The sequence below is a fragment of the Vidua chalybeata genome, chromosome 5, assembly GCF_026979565.1.
Source record: "Vidua chalybeata isolate OUT-0048 chromosome 5, bVidCha1 merged haplotype, whole genome shotgun sequence".
In the NCBI taxonomy this organism is placed as follows: Eukaryota; Metazoa; Chordata; class Aves; order Passeriformes; family Viduidae; genus Vidua; species Vidua chalybeata.
In genome coordinates, this window is record NC_071534.1 from 17,781,159 (window position 1) to 17,800,286 (window position 19,128).

General features: G+C 36.4%; 1 protein-coding gene across 5 annotated transcripts in view; it reads left to right on the forward strand.

Annotated features, from left to right (window-relative positions):
* Window positions 1-19,128, forward strand: part of IFT56 (intraflagellar transport 56) — a 46,982-nt gene that overhangs the window by 23,175 nt on the left and 4,679 nt on the right. For 4 of the 5 annotated variants that reach the window (XM_053943941.1, XM_053943942.1, XM_053943945.1 and 1 more), the window contains 7 exons: window positions 487-542; window positions 2,318-2,371; window positions 2,795-2,858; window positions 9,839-9,927; window positions 13,693-13,776; window positions 15,928-15,997; window positions 18,415-18,521. In XM_053943941.1, the coding sequence (XP_053799916.1) occupies window positions 487-542; window positions 2,318-2,371; window positions 2,795-2,858; window positions 9,839-9,927; window positions 13,693-13,776; window positions 15,928-15,997; window positions 18,415-18,521 (524 nt within the window). Of the gene's footprint in view, window positions 1-52; window positions 239-486; window positions 543-2,317; window positions 2,372-2,794; window positions 2,859-9,838; window positions 9,928-13,692; window positions 13,777-15,927; window positions 15,998-18,414; window positions 18,522-19,128 lie in introns of those variants that run through there. The other variant, XM_053943944.1, reaches the window with a different exon arrangement.

Here is a 19,128-nt window from a genome sequence, read left to right on the forward strand (position 1 = left end):
AAACTTCACATTTAGACTTCAATACTAGTAGTGCTTTTTCCTTTTTAATTAGGATCTGCTGGACAGATGCTGAAATATTGCTAAGGAAAAGATGAAGTTTCCCTACAGCATCATGTTACCCCGTTCTCTTTGAGGGCTAAATAAATATGCAAAAACAAAATACAGGAAGATGATGGATTTATTATTTTGACCTTGTGCAGTTGAGAAGTCAGCCATTGGATTATGAACAAAGGGGCCAAACCATCTCTGCTAGGAAAACTGTAGTAATAAAGAAGCTATTACTCACTCTGTATTTGTTATTTGAGTTCTAGAAAACTATCACCATTGTGATAGAAATGCACAATGATTTATAGTTAATCTTTCTCCTCCTGTCTAAATGGTTTATTTCTTAGTCTATGACTATCGGGGAATGTTGTAGAGGATGAGTGACTTGTTCTAATACAGTGTGCTATGGGTTGTCATGCATTCGAATGTCTGGCATTTCAGATGATGTGCAGGAGGCTTATAACCTGATTAAGGACCTGGAACCTACAGCTCCACAGGTAATTGGAAAATGATATCATGACACATAAAGACAGAGGTTATAAACTGATAAGAAATCTGCCACGTACAAAACCGGTATCCTGAGGACAGCTTGCCCATTTCTACTCTTAAAACTCTTGTGTTTTCAGCCCTTCATGAACAATAAATTTAATGTGCATGCATAAAGTATTATATATGTGCCTATATGAGTACTTTAGCAGTTTATTACAGTTTATTACTGTACCAGCTGGGTTCAACTTAGAATACAGCTCTGTTGTGTGCTGCCTTGATTTTGGGAAATGGACCATTACTGCACAGGTAAAAGCCCTCTTACAACTATAGCTGGTTGTCTGCCTGGTGTGGCTTTCATCCCTCAGACTTGCTAGCTGAAATGTTCCTATAGTTTGTCCTGAAGCCATTTCAATTAAAATTAGCTAGATTAGATTAAACAATTTTAATAAATGGTATTTTCTAATCCCATCACACTTTGGCTGCCATGAGTGAAGACTACAGTGTCCCTTGCCTGCTACTGTAATTTTCTTCTGTGGCTGTTCCAAAATCTTTAGTCTCTGATTTATTCCTCTTTGCTGTTTATTTTCCAAAGGTCACATAGCTGGGCATAAAAGAGACCTTTCATTAGTGTATGCAAGGAATTAGATGGAGAGAGGGAGGGAAGAAGGGAGGGAGGGAAAAGGAAAACCTCAAAAACACAGATCCGGTGATTCTGTACTGAGGAGTGAGGAGTGTCTTCTGATGTCGCTTTACACTTCTTGCATTTTTCAGTATAGCAGAACTTACTTGAATGGTTTTCTGCACCTGTTGTTCCTATTGTAGGATATTGTCCCAATATACTTGGCTAATAATTCTTGATCACATTTTGAAATGAGAATCTTTCTGCTTTTTTGTTTTCCATTTCTCACTCACACTTTTAAAGAACTCCCTGCTAATACTTGCAAAACTACTTGTAAAACCTCCTTGAGTACTTCTCAAGTTTCTTCTTTGTCGCGATGCCTGTAGGATAATAATTTGGCCTCTGTAAGACGGTGTGCTAAAATGATTACTTACTATCCTGGCTAGTATTCTCAGAATATTTCTTTACATACTGTTGTTGGTCTCTTGAAAGATGCCTCTCTTCTTCTGTGTTTACCTCTTTATCAGGAGTCCTGGTTTATCAGGAGTACCTACTAAAACAGATTTATAGATACAAGTCATAATTATAAGATTTTATTAAGACAAAAGAGTCTGTTACATGCAGAGAAAAATTTGTTCAGAGAAGAATTAAACTATATTTGTTTCTCATACTAGATGTTACAGGGTACTCAACTTCTGTTGCTAATTTCACTGGAGTAACATGACCACAGAGCACAAACACCATGAATTTTGCTGCAAGGATGTCAGTGGTTATCGTTAACCAATGTGCATATTTGAAAGGGGATCAGTGCTTTAGTATAACAATCATGCACTTCTTGGTGATATGATGGTGAAGAGGGCACGAAAAGATGTTACCATGTTCCTCCTGGTGCATTGTTTTTGACCATAAGACTTAGCAGAAAACACAGCACCCCCTTGGCATCTTAACATATTTAGTAGAAGGGACTACCTAGCAAGTAGAATGTATTTTGGGGGACTAAATTAGTACTGTGCTTAAGCACTACCACATTAACCAGCTACCTACTAAACTCAGTTGTAATAGAGTTGAATTAATGAAGAAAATCATGTACACGTAGGCTTTTATGTGTCTTCTGAAATCTTTACCATGTCTTCTCTGATCCCTTTTACCTTTTTTTTTTTTCAGGAGTACATCCTCAAAGGGGTGGTAAATGCAGCACTTGGACAAGAAATGGGCTCGGTGAGTAAAGCTCATGAGGTTCTCCAGCTTCCCCAACAACACAATGTGAACAGATCTGTAGAAACTGGAATGCAGTGAAAGAGGCAGTCATTTCTTATTTAGACTGCAGGATTTCTGAGTCTCTTAACCCCCTGTACAATAATCAGTCAAGAACGAGTGAAATGCAAATTTCTGTTACTGGTCTTGATAGTAAATCAAGATGAATTTAATTTCTCTATCCTGTTTCCAAAATCCCTGTTTGCTTTGTACAGTGTTCCTCTTTATCTAGACACATAGAATGACACATTTACCTTGTCTGTTTTTGCTTCAGCCCTCGTTTATCTGTTAGTTGCTCCCTAAGTGTTCCTTAGAGCATATTTTCATTGTGTATTGTAGCATCAACCCTGTAACTCATCTTGGATTTCTTTTTTACTCTTCTTCCAGAGAGATCATCTGAAAATTGCTCAACAGTTCTTCCAGTTGGTGGGGGAATCAGCCAGTGAATGTGGTATGTTTCAAATGTTCTTTTTCCATTAAGTAAGCCATCTTAAAATATCCAAATATATACCATCATATCTGTGTCTAACTGCTGTCTGTTAGCAGGAATATTGCTAGGCTCTTGTTTCTATAGGATGAGTTTCAAAAAGTCTAAAACAAATTTGAAAGTTTAAAGTAGAAGTCTCGATTCCAAACCTTACTGTATGAGTTCATCTGGAAAAGAGGCTGTACTGCAAACTGCAAGTCTTCATGAGAGACTCTGTGGCAGCTTGCCTTTGCCTAATAATCCCATTACAGAAACAGAAGACCCCAGCCTAATTAATTAGATGAAGTGAGTGGCTGAAACCTCACAGGCAGAAATACCCAGGTACAAATCTAGGACCACTAATGAAAGCCTGTCAAGTACATAGAGTCCTCGCATGGAGCGTGCTCTGAAACTGAGAGTTATAAAAATGTAAAGAGGACTTTGGCTACACGGATAAATGGAAGCTCTGGGACTAACTTCTTGCTTCAATAAGAGAGGAAAAAAAAGGCATTATAACCCACCCTCCACCATGCCCCAAAACCAGTACAGTTTCAATATTTAGTTTTATTTACTCAATAATGGACCAAACCAAGTTCTTATTTTATCTTCTCTCTGCCAAAACCAAAAATCCCAAATGAAGTTTGTCAGTAGTTGTAACATAGAAATTCAGACTAAATGGGGCTTGCCAGTTTCCTTTGTAGGCATTTGCACTTAGTATTGTTTCTTTAGGTGGGTAACTTGTGCATGTTTATGGTACAGACAGCTCATGGTCCTCAGAGAGTGAATGCTGTTTCCTGTGTCCATGGTGACTAAAGAGAAGGAGCTCCAGAGACAGAGTGGCATCACTGATGAAAGAAATACCCAGAAATAATGTTAAGCCATTCTATTCTGTTCCTCTTGCAGCCCTGGTACTATTGAGGTCATGCATCAGAGAATTTCATGTTGCAAGGCTGGAAGTGGTTCCATAGATGAAATTTCCCTAACTCATTCCTTTTGCATTGAATCTGTCTCTTCATAGTTGGGATCCCAGCAAACAGAAAGAAACAATATGAACTATAGCAGTGGAGGACTCGGTTAGTGGGAACATCTTAATGCCTGTAGCAGTCATGCAGGTGTGATGAGTGACAAGAGCACAAATGGATAAAAATAATACAGAGATAGTCGGGGAAAAGATAGGTAAGGATTTCTTGTGAAGATACAGCCCAGAATTGAAATTATTAGGAAGCCAAAAGTCTGAATTTTACTGTGAAATACTTTTAAACTCACATGCAAAATAAAGATAGAGAAGCTGAGACTTCAGCCTTTCAATGGCTGGGGCAGGGGGAATGGCAACAGAAATGTAGTACACTTAGGAAGGTGGATTACTTGAAAAAAACGAGCCTATGGGAAGGATTGGTTCCAATCCAGAGGTAAAAGGAAGCATCAGTACTGTGAGCATCTTACCCTTATGGTACTGTTTTGTCATCTTCTTAAAAGTTTGTGGGAAGAAGCTGCCATAGAGAAGAGCACACAGTTATGGGTAATTCCTTTAAAGGTAAAATAGTGTGAGGGGTTTTGTTTAACCTCAAATGAGTAACAGATTGAGATCATCAAATCGTACATAGGAAATAGAGGAGGCACAGTTCTGTCTAGGTAGGATATAACAAAAAACCAAGGACATGAAGCCCAAGTATGTAAGTATTTATATATAAATATTAGATGCTTTTAAAGAAGTTGGATCAAGTGGAATGCCTGATTTTAGGAGAGGAAGCTAAAAACTAAAATATTTTTTAATGTGATAGGAGGAAGGTAACATGTAGGATGTTGTTCCTATTTAATGTACAATAGGGATTGTACGTTAAATAAACACAAGTTGTACATAAATATAGATAAATAGATTATGCCAGTGGAAAAGTGGTTCTAAATATTATAGAAAACTTCTCTCAAAATAAATATATTTTCTTTATCAGTGAGTAAAATAATATTATTTTCAATTATATGTTTAGATAGGCAACTCACCATATTGAAGCCAAATTATTCACCAGCCAGCATGGACAGGAACAGTGGCGTAATAAACAGGTTACAGATTTTATATAGGAAGATAAATAATAGTTGGAGACTTTTGTTCTGCCCATATTGACCTAATAAATGCAATTACATGGTGTAATAAACAGCATGAACTTTTTGTTTCTATCTTTTTTAGAGAAAGCACAAGTGAACAGGTAACTCTGGACCAATATTGAATTACATAGCACCTGAGTTGAAATTTTATTATGAAATGACAATTGCACTACAGTCATCTGAGTATAATCAAATTCAAAATCTGCAAATACCTCAAAAAATGCCCACTGTACTAATCCTAAGAGAAGCTGCATAATAACCTTTCTCATTTCTAGCAGAAAATTAGAAAATTTACAGGGGAATAGGAGTGAAAAGGATAAAATGCACCTGATTGAACACTTGAAAGAACCTTTTGTTTTCTAAAGAAAGGGCTTGTATTCATAATTAATGAGCTATAGGAGACAAATAATGACAAATACAAATAATGAGTAGGTTTGCCAATGGTACAAAATTACCCATAGTAGTACAAATAAAAGCTTCCACAATGATGAAAGATGTGAAAGACTATATAAGACTGGGTAATAATATGCAAATTAAATTTAGCAAAATTATTGGAAAAGTTGAAGAGGATCTTAAGAATTGATGAGGAAAGAGAAAACAAAAATAATTACTGTCATTGTATACAGGTGTGATTCTTTTCCTTGAATACTGTCTACAATTCTGGTTCTTACATTTATTTTAAAAAATGGTAGATCAAGAAAGGATACAATAAATACAGCAAGGATGATCAAAGAAAGGCGATAGATTCTTTAACTGAAAATGAGAGATTAAGTAAAGCAGAATACATGGGCTGAAAATGATGACTGAGTTTGATTATGTACATCATAAATGACAAGGAAAAGAGAAATAGAGAAGAATTATTTACTGTACAATACAAAAATCCAAGCACATTGACATAAATTATCACTTAAGACAATTAAAATAAACAGCATTAACTACTTTTTCACATAACACAACTTATTTGATGGAGAAACTTGTGAGAACCAGAATGTATTAAAAAAATGTTGTAGATGAAAAGGCCGTTGGCTGTTTAACACAATTTTTCAGCAGTGATTAAGTCCTCAGTGTTGTTGAAAGCTGGGATAAAATTTAGCAGAAGTGCCATCACATACCACAGTATGTATTATATGTAAAATTAGAATATCTTCTTTCTATAGCTGTATATTCTTACCCAGCAACCTCTGAACTAGACAAACCTTGGATCCAATATAATAGTTCTTATGTTTTTAGGTAACTTAGCATATTAGCCACTATGTTGAATACTTGTGGTTATTTGTTTTGCTGGATTTAGAACAGAGAACAGAATTCTTGCTGGTTTTATACTTGAGCTTTTCCTAAGTAGCCAGCCATGCTGTTCGAGTGTGTACATCATGCTTCAGCACTTCCCATCCAGCTAGTCCTTCCAAGGACCTGTGAGGTCTTTATCAAGTTGCTTAACTGCTTTGCAGATTTATAATACAGAAGTAGGTAATTTTTTGCTAGAGTAAGGAAATCCTTTGCTGTGTCTTTCTTGCAACTGGGCCTATGTTCCAGTTTTGCCTGGGATAGACTTAAATTTCTTCTTAGAGAATGGTACAGTGCTGCATTTTGAATGTCATATGAGAATAAAGTTAGTAACTCAGTGATGTTTAAGTTGTTACAAAGTCAAGGACTTTCCAGTTTCCCATGCTCTGCCAGTGAGGAGCTGCACGAGAAGTTGGGAGGGAGCATGGCCCAGACAGGTGATTTGAATGAGCCAAAGGGTTATTTCATACCATAGAAAACCATGCTCAGTACATGAACCATGGGGACTTGGCTGGGAGGGGCTTAATGTGGTCTGGAGAGGAGCTGGGTTGGTGGTGAGCAATTGTATTCTGGGTCATTTGTTTCTCCTGAGTTTTATTCCTCTCTCTCTCGCTCTCTCTCCCCTTTTCATTACTATTATTATTAATAATAATATTTTATTTCAGTTATCAATCTATTCTTATCTCAACCCACAAACTTTACTTTTTTTTAGGGGGCAGGAGGGTGTAGTGAACAAGCAGCTGAATGGTACTTAGTTGCCAGCTGGGGTTAAACCACAGCAGTCTACAAGACTTCTTCTTTTAATGTGGATTATCAAAAAATAATGGATTAAAATGAAGATGTGGAATATTTTTCTGACTTGTTTTTATTAACTGTAGAAATCCCATTGACTGCATTAAGAAAAGCAGCAACAGGAGTTTAGGAGGAACACAGTGTCATTTATTTGTAAAGTCATTTGTAGTCATCAATTAAGCCCTTTGCTTTTCTTAATTAGATCTCTGCCTTGGAGGTTCAAGGAACATGGAGTAAACGGAATTAATGTGCAAGTCATTTCCATTAAATGTACACATTTTATCTCATGTTGGATGTTGTGCACTTTAACAGGGGACAGACAAAACAAAAACTAAAAAGCATCCAAGAAGCACTTGGATTGTAGGAGTCAATATTCATTCTCTAGCAGCAGACATACCACCCGAACAACAGCTTGTTTTTTTTTAAGCTTGATAAAAATTATAAGCTTGATTTTTTTAAGCTTGATAAAAATTCGTAATTCTGATGTCGTGAAATGGAACAGACATTATGAAGGAGGATATAAGTAGATTTTTGCAGCTAGTTCTCATACTCTTCTACTAGGGTCTCATCTGGATGGGAAATTAAACAGATCAGATTTCTTTTAAGGAGGAAATGGGGCAAGAGGAACATCAGTGAAAACAAATTAACATTCCCAATAAATGCAGTGCTCCTGGTGCTTAGCATAAGTCTTACAAACTACCCAAAACCACTGAAAGTATAATTAAAAAAAGCATCCCATTTATTTTCAGTGGTCTTCTTTTAGGACCACCTCAGACATATTTGATGTTGGGTGAGAGGAATGAAACATTTCTTCTGAACTATATGCAGTCTTTTCTTTGAGGTTCTCTTAAGTCACCCTAAGTAATTTTTTCAAGTGATTTTTTTCAAATTTTTCCTGTTTCTGCACGAGTCATGTGGGGTGAATTAGAAAATTCTAGTTTTTCTGTCACTAGGTAGTATTCATTGCTGAGTTGTATGAGATACATAGATGTTTTACTTGTTTGTTTTTTTTTTTCTTAATGGAATCTTTTGGTAAAATATATGGGGGATGGGATAATAAAACTTTCTGCCAAAATGTGAACATGAGAATGAATACTAAAATTCAGAAACACTCAAATTGTTTATGGGAATATTGTGTTTCTAATATTTTGTTACTGTGATTCATTTTTACTAAAAATGCATTCTCAGTTTTAAGTCTTTTTTGCATGTTTTACATTTTTAAAATTTTGTTCAAAATAAATTGTGATTTTATGAACTTCAGAAATCAAATTTCAGAGAAAAGGGACATTTTTGACTTATCTCTAGTCTTGTTAATCAATGTTTCTTGGCTCGTTTTTATAAAACTGTTTCTGTTATCGTCTGGTAAAGGCATATATTTGTCATGATAACTATACCTGCATGTAAAAAAAGACAGATAAATATACAGGCCAGTTGCTGCTCCCAAGTGAACAGGTTATTTCACAAAAAACCAAATAATCTTCTGAAGTTAGAGAACTGAATGGTATGGTTCAGACACAGATAAGGATTTAATGTCTCTATATGGAAATGACAGGGCATCCAAGATCAGTATATCCTAATGCTAAAAGATAAAAAATGAGACTATTTTGCTTTCCTATGAAATGTATTTTGACATCTTATATAGTGCTTTCCAGGAATAATTACTACCTATTATATTTAAAGGAGAATATACAGTTTTCCAGTTGAATGCTCAATTTTGTGTGGTGGTATAGAGTCAAAATACTGGTCTTTTGTTACATGAAATTTCTTTATATAGAGAAGTTATTTTAATTTTTTGATGTGGATGGATTGATGGTAGCCAATAGTCAGGAGCAGATTACCTCAGGGATATTGGTGGCCTTAGGATCTTATCCCTTGTCACCTTTCCAAACTGCACAGAGCAGCATCCTCTCTAACGATCACTTGATGTAGTGGAATAGTAGTGATTTGATATCACTTCCATTTAGGCCTTCCCAGCTGCTACCTGAATTCATCCATGTCTGCTAGCTGGGTCTTAGAAAAATTAGTCCTAGTAAGCTTACTTCAGAATATTTTAAAAAGCTTTGAGATGGTTTTCAGTAACACAGCTTGCAATGTCAGAGTAGGTGATAGCATAATATGGTTGCAACAAAGTTATGATGGCATTGGTAGCAGCAAAGTTGAGTGATGCTCATTCTAACTAATGTGTCTAACTTATTTATGCCTTTGCCTCTTGTGAGCAATGTGGTAATACACATGCATGGACATTAATTTCCATACTGTCTGATATAACTTAGTATTTTACGTGTTCCTGTATATTAATTCTTTTTTTATAACAATATTTTCAGTATAGCAAGTTTACTCTCTAACTCAAACTAAAATTAAAATATGTAGAGTTTCTTTGTCAAGGATAACTGAAAAACATAATTTTAAAGAAAGAAGGCTAATGGTGTAAGAATAGCAAACTCAGGCTTTGTATAAAGGTTCATTTCCTAAAAGTAAGAATAATTAATGGTAAAATTATACTATGTAAATTGTGTCATGGAAAAGGCCTGTTAGGTAAAATTGTTATTTGTCTCTGTAGAGTTTGTTGTTGAACAAAGTCTTGTAAAAGTTATTGGATGCTGTAGAGAGAGTTGACAAGATGAACAATTTTTTTTTCTTAACCTCCAGTATGGTCCTTTGCCTGAAAAGGCAAGCTACACTATTTTTAGAAACTAGCTGCTTTCAGAGGTGCCAGCAATCTTGGCAGTGATTCCCATTACCATGTGTTTTTAAATTCTACAATTTTGCATTTCTCTTTTGAATTTTAGATACCATTCCAGGGAGACAGTGCATGTCCTCCTGCTTCTTTCTTCTTAGACAATTTCCTAATGTCCTAATTTACCTCAACTCAATCAAGGTTAGTATTATTATTATTTAGTGCTGGTAGTACTGTAATGTATGGCATCACTACTTTTAGACTGTACTATGTGAGACACAATGGAAACATAAAAAGATACAGAAACAAATCAGTAAAAATAAAGCACAGGAGTGAAAGGGGGACATAAGTGCTCAGTACAGTAAATGGATTAAAATGTAAAGAAGCAATTTAGAAAATAGTACCATGCAGCATGGTGGATTTATCACACTTAATCTAATCATTATCAGGCTTTCTGGTGGCATCACAGAAGGTAAGAAATATAATTAAAGGAAGACAATGAAAAAAAAAGTGAATATTTATGGGGTGGGCAGCACAGAGGAAAAAACCCAAATGTTTTCTTAAGACTTATCAAGTGAGTGATGGAGATTATTGTCACTGGTTAATACTTACGGGCAACATTTTAGTGAACAAGAGTGTCTAAAGAAGGTAGGACACGAGGGACTCTGAAAGGAATAACATTTACATTTTACAGGGAAAGCAGTCACTGAAGGGCTAAAATAGGGCATTATTACCAAAGCAGTAAGTTAGGAATGTTATTTTTGCAGAAGTTGTGTGAGTACCCTGCAGGCAATGTTGCATTTTTCAAAATAAGAGAAGCTTGAAGTCAACATCGCGCATTATCAGATCAGTGAATAGAATGGGTATAACTTACAGATACACAGTTGAAGTCAGATGTGAGGAAAGAGGAAGGCTGGAGTGGGATTATGGATTAAATTATTACAGTCTTGTTCTAGTGGCTTGAAACTAGAGTTGAAACAACTCTGTGTTTAGTAGAAAGAGGAATGAGAATCTTAAATTATTAAAAGAATTGGGAGATACACAAGATGAGATACACTCCTTATAACTACAATGTTATAATGAGTACAAGATCTAAAGAAAAACATGTGGTTGTAATGGTGCCCAAAAGCAGCTGGGTGAAGGTTTAGTGATTTTAAACTTTGTCTGGAAGGAGACTTTTGAAGAAATCCCAGTGGCTTTAGCCACTGGAATGGCTCCAGTGTAGTGGAATGAAGAGATACACCACCACCACTCCAAACTGGAGTATGTGTGTAATTGAAAAAAAGGAAATTAACAGTAAGAATTGCTTTGCCTTACTTGAGACATTTAAAAGTTGGATTTCTAGTTAGAGCTGGTCATCTCATCTCAGTTTATTGCCAATGGGTATAGATGGTAATTTCCAGATAATTAATTCTGTGTATTTCTTACATTTATAGTGGAATTAACTCCTCCACAGATATCCTCAGCTCTTTCCATTTCCTTGAAAAGGTTCTTAAACAACTAGTTTTAAACTGAAAAGGTCAAAGTTAAATGTGATTACAAACCACTTCCAATGTATATGGGACAAAAATTTACTGCCTAGTACAACTTTTCTTTCTTGTTCCTTTTGAAGTAATTGATCATTCTCATAATTTTTCAGCTGAGACTAGCCATGCTCAGATTTACTTAAACCATTTCCCTTCTTTATAGGTCACAGGAATGCAAAAATAATTATTTCTGTACCATGTTATAGGCAAGGTGTACATGGATTTACTTTTGTGTTTCATTCACAGGAATAAACTTCAGTTGAATCTCTGCAGCTCTTAAAATAGAGCTTGCCCTCTGTGAAGATTATTTGCTTGGTATTCTCTCAAGAAACACTGTTTTCATCCATGATCAATTAAAACTGCTTTAGGCATAAGAAAGCCTCAGAGGACATAAATGTATTGCCAGCTGCCCTGAGGGTGACATTGTAACACTGTCAGGGATTAACTCAGTGAAAAACAACCTGATTCAGGTTCTGCTGAGTTGTGGCCACAATGGGAATTCTTCATTTTTAAGCTGGGTATCAGAGTATCTCACATCACTCAGAGGACAGTTGGTTTTATGAAAACATTGAAGATCTCTAAAAAGACCTCAGAAGGGTAAAGTCCAGTACATACAATGTGGTTAAAAAAAAAAAAAAAATAGCTGCTGTAAATGTGTTGTATTATCAGCAGGACTTCTTAATTTCTCCTGGTTTTGGTTTTCCAGTAGGTCTGGTCTCTAACACTTATATGGCCAGGACAGATTGACACATTTTTTGAGTTTGGTTGTTGACAAAGGTTCTTCTCCATTTTAATTAAAAAAATACAATGGCATCTACTTAAACAGAAGAAAGCATTCATGCAGTAAAACTAGCATCTGGCTCACCAGCTTTGCTTAACCTGGGACTTGTGCTGATTCACATGAAACTACTGTTAAGAAAGAATCCAGTAAAGTGTCGTAATCTTCATATAGTGAAACCCATAGTTAGTTCACCATAAGGGCACTGAAATGTTTTCACAAACTGAGCTTAAGGTTCACCCCAATTGGTTCATCCTCCTGCTGTCACACAGCTCGCTGTATTTGCTGGCTTGTGTACGCTACCATAGACTGTTTGGGTGGAACCTGGGCATCTGGCAAATAGTGGTAATCCCTCACCTTTCCTTTCAAGGCACTAGCTTGATGTGTGTGGGTGAACTAAATCAGTACCCTTTGTAGATTGCCTGTGACAGTGAAAGGAAGAGGTTCCTCAGTGTCCCTACATCATGAAAGAAGATACTACTGGGAAAGGGATTTGTGCCTTGCTTAGTTTACCTTTTGTGCAGTCCCAACTATGCTTTTTGCCTCCTCCTCACTCTAAAGAGGGGAAAAAAACCCAAAAGTTTGATCTTCCTACACGAGTAGGAAGCACCTTGCTGCTAAGCACACAGAGATGCTTTCTTGCAGTAATTATATTGGATAAACCACCTATTTTTCTATGCTCTCTCGTAAGCACTGCACGGATGCTGGGCAGGGATCCTCAATCCCATTCATGCTTACAGCTGATATTGCGTTCTATCTTACCTCTGCCAGCTCTACTGGTCTGGCAGTGTGGGACAGTGCTGAATGTAGAACACAGCTGACTTTTGGTCATCTGAGTTATACTTCAGTCTGACTGTGATCAGGTCAACCCCAAATAGCAGCCTAACCAGTACCTTGAGTTACATTTACTGCTTTGACCCATGTAGCTTTTCAGAGAAGATAAAGCTAGTTGAATCTGATGGATCCTAAACCAGATGTTTCACATCTAGTGTTATGGGAGGGAAAAACTCAGCGTTGTGCTTCAACTAGAGAGAAGGGTACCTTTAAGCAAGGCTTGCTTAAAGAAGTGCTGTTACCTAGTGTGCTGCCTGCTACAGCTCAGTACTGTGGCTTCACCTCCATCATGAGACTCAGTTTGTCAGATTAGCATCCATCACATAACCAGATGCACAGGATCGCTTGATAAAACTTGACAAGTCTTGGAAGAACAAACTGTTTTGTTTGTCTTAAACTGCCTTTAAGATTCAAGGAAGTCAACTGCCTATTTACCCACCCTAGGGGTGAAATAAGTGCTTGGGAAGTGAAAGAGACCATGGCAGCACAGCATGTCTTCACATGCCCCAAGTGAAAATTATACCCACAAAAGCTGCCACTGCAATTTTAAGCTTGGAACATTTTCCAGATCTCTCATAGTTAATATTGTGGAATGTTTCAGCAGTGTTTGTAGTCATGAATGTAGGATGGAAAAGCTAGTCCATAATTTTTCTGCCCACTGTTTATAAATACCGTATGTTCCTAATGTGGGATTTTCTTTTCCTTCCCATTGTCTTCTTTATATGGTCTGACTCAGATTGAGGCAGGGGGGATGTATTTTTAATGTTGTTTTATCATGGGAGGAGGTTTTTTTGTTGTATTTATTTGGGGTTTGTCCATATTTTTCAGAGTTACTTCTACAACAATGACACTTTTAACTTCAACTATGCCCAAGCCAAAGCTGCAATGGGCAATTTTAGTGAAGCTGAAGAGGTATGTATTTATTTTCTTTGAAAAAAAAAAAAAAAACAATGGAAACATTTCCCCCATATTCCCCTCTTTCCTTCCTTTTCTTCACCCAGAACTTCATGTTGGTTGAAAATAAGCAGGTTCTGTGGAACATCTTCTTCCCCTTCTTAAGGGAACTGAAATTCTCAGCACTATTCAGAAAAGATTATCTTGCTAATCTTGTAATGTGAGGTATACAGGGAGTCATGCTGTTTGTGGTGCATCACAAGAGTGCTTGCAGCTACCTCTAATTGATCAAAGAATGGCCTCTTAATCAGATTTTCTAAGCTTTGTCTGGCATCCCAGGCACTCTTTTTGTTCAGACTGAGTAGGGCATGATAAAAGACACTGAATAGTTAAGAGCTTCTAGATGTCCCTAGAAATTTGTGTTAAAAAAAAAAAAATCTTCCTCTGGGATATGTGGGAGGGAAAGAGGAAGCACTCACTATCTTATTCAGCAGCATTCATATGCAGCTGGAAGAGATTAACTTCTACACCCAGTACTTTTTTATGTCTGTGCAGCAGAAACTTAATTACAACTAAAATATGCAAAAGCAAATAGCTATTATGAAGGTGGAAGCAACATTTTCCACAAGACCAGAAAAGAAGACAAGCCACAAAAATCCCACACCACATAGTCTAAAGTGAATCATATAGGTTTGGTTGGTTTGGGGTTTATGTTTTGTTTTGTTTTTCCAGTCTTTCTAACTTTTTAATTATCCAGGTTTGTCAACAATAGAGCCCCCTTGGCTTTACAACTTGTCTCTCCCCCCCAACCCAACCCTCCCATCCAGCACCCTCACCCCTTCATTTCTGTGACCTGAAATTGCATCTTTCTTTAAAAAAAAAATCCAAGATTGTAAGGAAGATGGATATATATTTCAATTCAACAAGCTTTCAATTCACTTAGCCTCCTGAAAATCTTTCAAAACTATGCTAGCAGGCTATGCTGATTCCTGAAACTCCATAAAAATGATAATGCTATAAGTAAGTTTTAGCAGCAACTAGGCAATAAAGAAACACAAATTTGTAAACTCCTATTAAACTACATTTTTCCTCTTATGTTTTTAGAAGCTGTTCTATAGTAACTTGTGTTATATAGGTGATGCATTTAAATACCAGAATTATATAATTACATTGATTCATCTGGCCTCATGTTTGATCTTGGGTTGTGATGACAGTTCCATATAAAGCTCAGTCTTCCCCAGTGTCTCATAAACTTGTAAAACACCTACATGTAGCACTTACTAAGTTATTTAAAAGCATACGTCCCTGGACATAATAAAATAAAACATATGATAAAGTGCTACTTACAGTGATAATGCTGAATTCTTCCCTATTACTCCTTCTCCTCCCCCTCTAAATTAGGGGATCAGCAATGTTTAAGCAATACAAATGTTGGTAATTTGTGTAACTCACTGTTCCAGTACATGCATCTATTCCTGTAAAGATATTTTGATTTTTGCCAGTAGCATCCAGCATAGTTACAAATATACTTGAGAGAGGCATAAATGGCTTTTTTTTTTCTTTGAGCAAAGCCAGAGTACATTTTAAAATGTCTAACTTCCCCCACACATCCCTTTTTATGCAGAATGTAACAAACCTGTATTTGTACAGTAAAGTACAAAAGATGGATGCTTTGCCTGAAAATCTTACTGAAACCAAAATGGTTAGAAATGGCTTATTGCAGACCTGGAACGATCTGACATGTATGGAAGGAAAGTCTCATCTATATGTGAAACTTGTAGTATTTCCAGAAGATGCTAATACAATTGCTTGCATTGCTTTCTAAACAAACACATTCCAAATAGCTTTTCCCACAGGCCCAGTGTTCCTTTGTGCTGTTTGTGTTGCATGGCCGCCCACTGGTGCTTGTTCAGGGCAGGCCGCACCCTCTGCACAGCTTGGTGTTCTGAAGCTGCACAAGTCCCTTGACAAACAGAGCACTGTGTGAATCCTCCACCTACTTCACACAGAGGGATGCCCCCTACACTGCAATTGCATACCCATACTCTTCTCATGAGCAGTTGTTTGTGTGACTTAAACCTTATCTGTGTGTTGAAATGAGGAAGGTTTGCCTTCTGTTTGTCTAAAAGTACATGCGTGTATAATCTTTTATTTTCCTTCTTCCTGCAGGTGTTCCTTTTGATCCAGAGTGAGAAGATAAAAAGTGATTTTGTTTACCTTAGCTGGCTGGCTCGCTGCTGTGAGTCACTTTACTTTCAGCATTGCAGAATACAGATCGTCCTCTCTTGCATCAGTCTTGGCAATCCACTCTCCTAATTGAATTTAATGTTGTAGGTGGTTTTAGGACTATGAAAGTGAAAAGCTGATTGCACTAGTTATAGTGTGGGTGGTTATGGCACCTTTCATACCTCTGGCTTTTATAAGCAATTACTGCTTCAGTGCAATGCTGTTATAGTACTGTCAATACAGCTTTGTCCTGACCAGTGACCCTTTTTCTTCTCAATTGTCGACTCAATTGCTTGAGTGAAGACTTTCTGTCTTAAAAGACTGAGTTACAACTCTAAAATGTTCAGAGTAAAACATAAAACAGAAGCATACATACTGGGTCAGGCTCAAGGGTCTGTCTGCCTTCAAGGTTAGCCACTGTCAGATGTCTAGGGAAGAGAGGAATCAGGCAAGCATATACAGTATTTTTCTTCCTACCATGTTACTCTACATGTTGTCAAAACTCCTGTGCCTGAGGGATATTCGTATAATGTCCAGCATGTGTTTTTCTTCCAAAAACTCTTAGAAGAGTCCTTTCCTTGAATTTCCTTGAATCCAGGAAGCTTTTGCTGTGTTTAATATTCTATGGCAAATCTTATTTACTTTTATTTACCAGTTTTTAAAACACTGCAGAGCACACCTTAGTACACAGCTGCAGTGCCACATACAAAATCGTATAGAAGTGGGTTTTTCTAAGGACTCAAGTCTGAGACTCCTTAGGCTAATTCATTTTCCTTACAGTGCCTCAATACGAAAATGTTTTCTTATCAGACCATTTTCAGCAGTTATACCTGAAATGTAAATATGTATGCTTTGGGATGTTATGCCATATTGCAGATGGAGTGAACATCTCCTGACATGGTCTTTCCAGACAGGCACATCACATATAGGGATGCCTATCTATGACTCTGTTTTAGGATGTGCCAGTTTATTTCCTTTTTAATTAAGCTGCAGTACCACATTGTGTTTGAGTGTTTTATATATGAATGTTTTATTTGAATTTTTTATGGGAATGATGAATATAGTTATCTTTTTGTGTCAAGTATGTAAATTACTAACAGATCACATTGTAATACATTAATGTCAGAGTACAATTAGGGATTGAGTAGTAAACAATTCAATGCTGAAATATTTCCAAGGGGCAAAAAGTACAGAGATACATCCTTTTGCATAACAGAATGTAATTTTTTGTTTAGTATTATAGTACTATTTATACCAAATTCTTCTTTAAGATAAGGTCAAAAAATATTGGGTTAGCACAGAACTGCATTGCTGTAGGTAGATTGGTGTTGGAAATTGAGAACTGGCTGTTTACCACTGTATATGGTATTTGGAACTGATGAGAGATAAATCCAATTTGGTGTCTTGCTGCCTCCTAAATGAGAAGAGTCTTTAAATTCTGTGATTTGGTGTTATGTGGTTATTGTTGATTACCACCCATTCTACTTGCAATATAAGTATAGACACAATGGACACAGATATAACTCTTTTGAAAAAGCACAAGAGTGATCCTTATGTGAATAGCCAGGTACTCTCAGAGCAGCTGTTAAGGTTTGAAAAAGAAAGGAAAACTTACTTTAATTTTCTTTTCTCCCAGTGTTTGAATGAACCTGGAATTATGAATACCAACCATAGATTCAAGAGAATTGCTTCTTATCGCCAAGAAATAGAACCTTTGTGTTTAAACACCCTAGTAGAATTTCTACTCATTGAGATAGAAGATTCAGATTCACTTATTTCTAACTATGTATACCAGTGATGTTTAAAGACCAATGAAAAATTCTAGTCATATATGCAAAATTAAAACCAGCACGGGATATCAGGAATTTAGAAACTTTTTTTTCTAGTAATGACAAGTTTTGTTATGCTTGAAGGGGCTTCAACCTCTGCCCTCTCCTTTTGATTTGTTATGAATCATGGGAATTGAATGTTTGGACTGACATGGGCACCAAGTATTAAAGACCTCAGTTTGGTGCCAATTCAATTTTTTTTTTTGTGAATAAGAACACACAATCCTAAATCCTACCATATAAATGGATTGCCATAGTTCATTGTCCTGCTTAAAAAACTTCTCTGATGTTTTCCATTCTGTTCCTTAATCACATCTGAAATCATGAGAGTTGTTCTTATTGCTTATCTGTTTATTTTTTATTAATATAAATTAAGATGTAAACAGTGTAATTATTCCTTTTGACACTGGTATTCTCTGCTGAATTGGCTGTTATCACTAGTAAGGCAGAAGTTAAGGACAAGTTCCCCTTCCCAGCCTCATGCTCATGGCTGAGGCATTTACATTAAACAAAGAAATACAGGAGTATCTGTTCCACCTGCCACTGAATATTGTGCATAGCATATTCTTTTCACAATTCCAGCTTTTTCTTGTTATTGCAGATATTATGAATAAGAAACCACAGCTAGCCTGGAAGCTCTATCTGAAGATGGAAACATCAGGGGACTCCTTTAACCTATTGCAGCTCATTGCAAATGATTGTTACAAAGTGAGTTTTCTCTTTAGAGCTTGGTTTATGACATGTTAATTCAGTGATTGTACCAACAGTTATTTTTTGGATACTTTTTATCATTGTTATCACTAGTGAATTTTCTTTTATAATGGCAGGATGTCTAATAATGTGGATGAGTTAGCAAGGATTAGTCAGTATTAGTCATTATCATAAAGACCTACAGGCCTTCTTGGTAGAGAACTCATTAATTAAAATGTTGGTAAATTACTGCATGGTTGAGCTGTCAATAATGATAACAGTTGCTTCTCCTACTAGGGATTCATTATGGGTATAAAGGCCAAAAAATTTTAAAGGAAAAAAAATCTAGCATAGATTCAGCAAGATGCTTCATTTTTTTTCTTTTTTTTTTTTTCTTTTTTTTTTTTTTCTTTTTTTTTTCAGTATTGTGTTTTCCTTAAAGTTTGTAATGGGAGATACTCCTTGTGATCTCAAAAGCAGTATTCTAAAACTGAAAGAATTATCCCTTGTACATCTTTCAAGTACTCAGTTACCATCTCACCCTAAAAGTCTAGTTGCTCAAGCAAGTGACTATGCCTCTGATGTTTCCCATAGATCAATTTGTGAAAGCAGATTGAAAATCAGA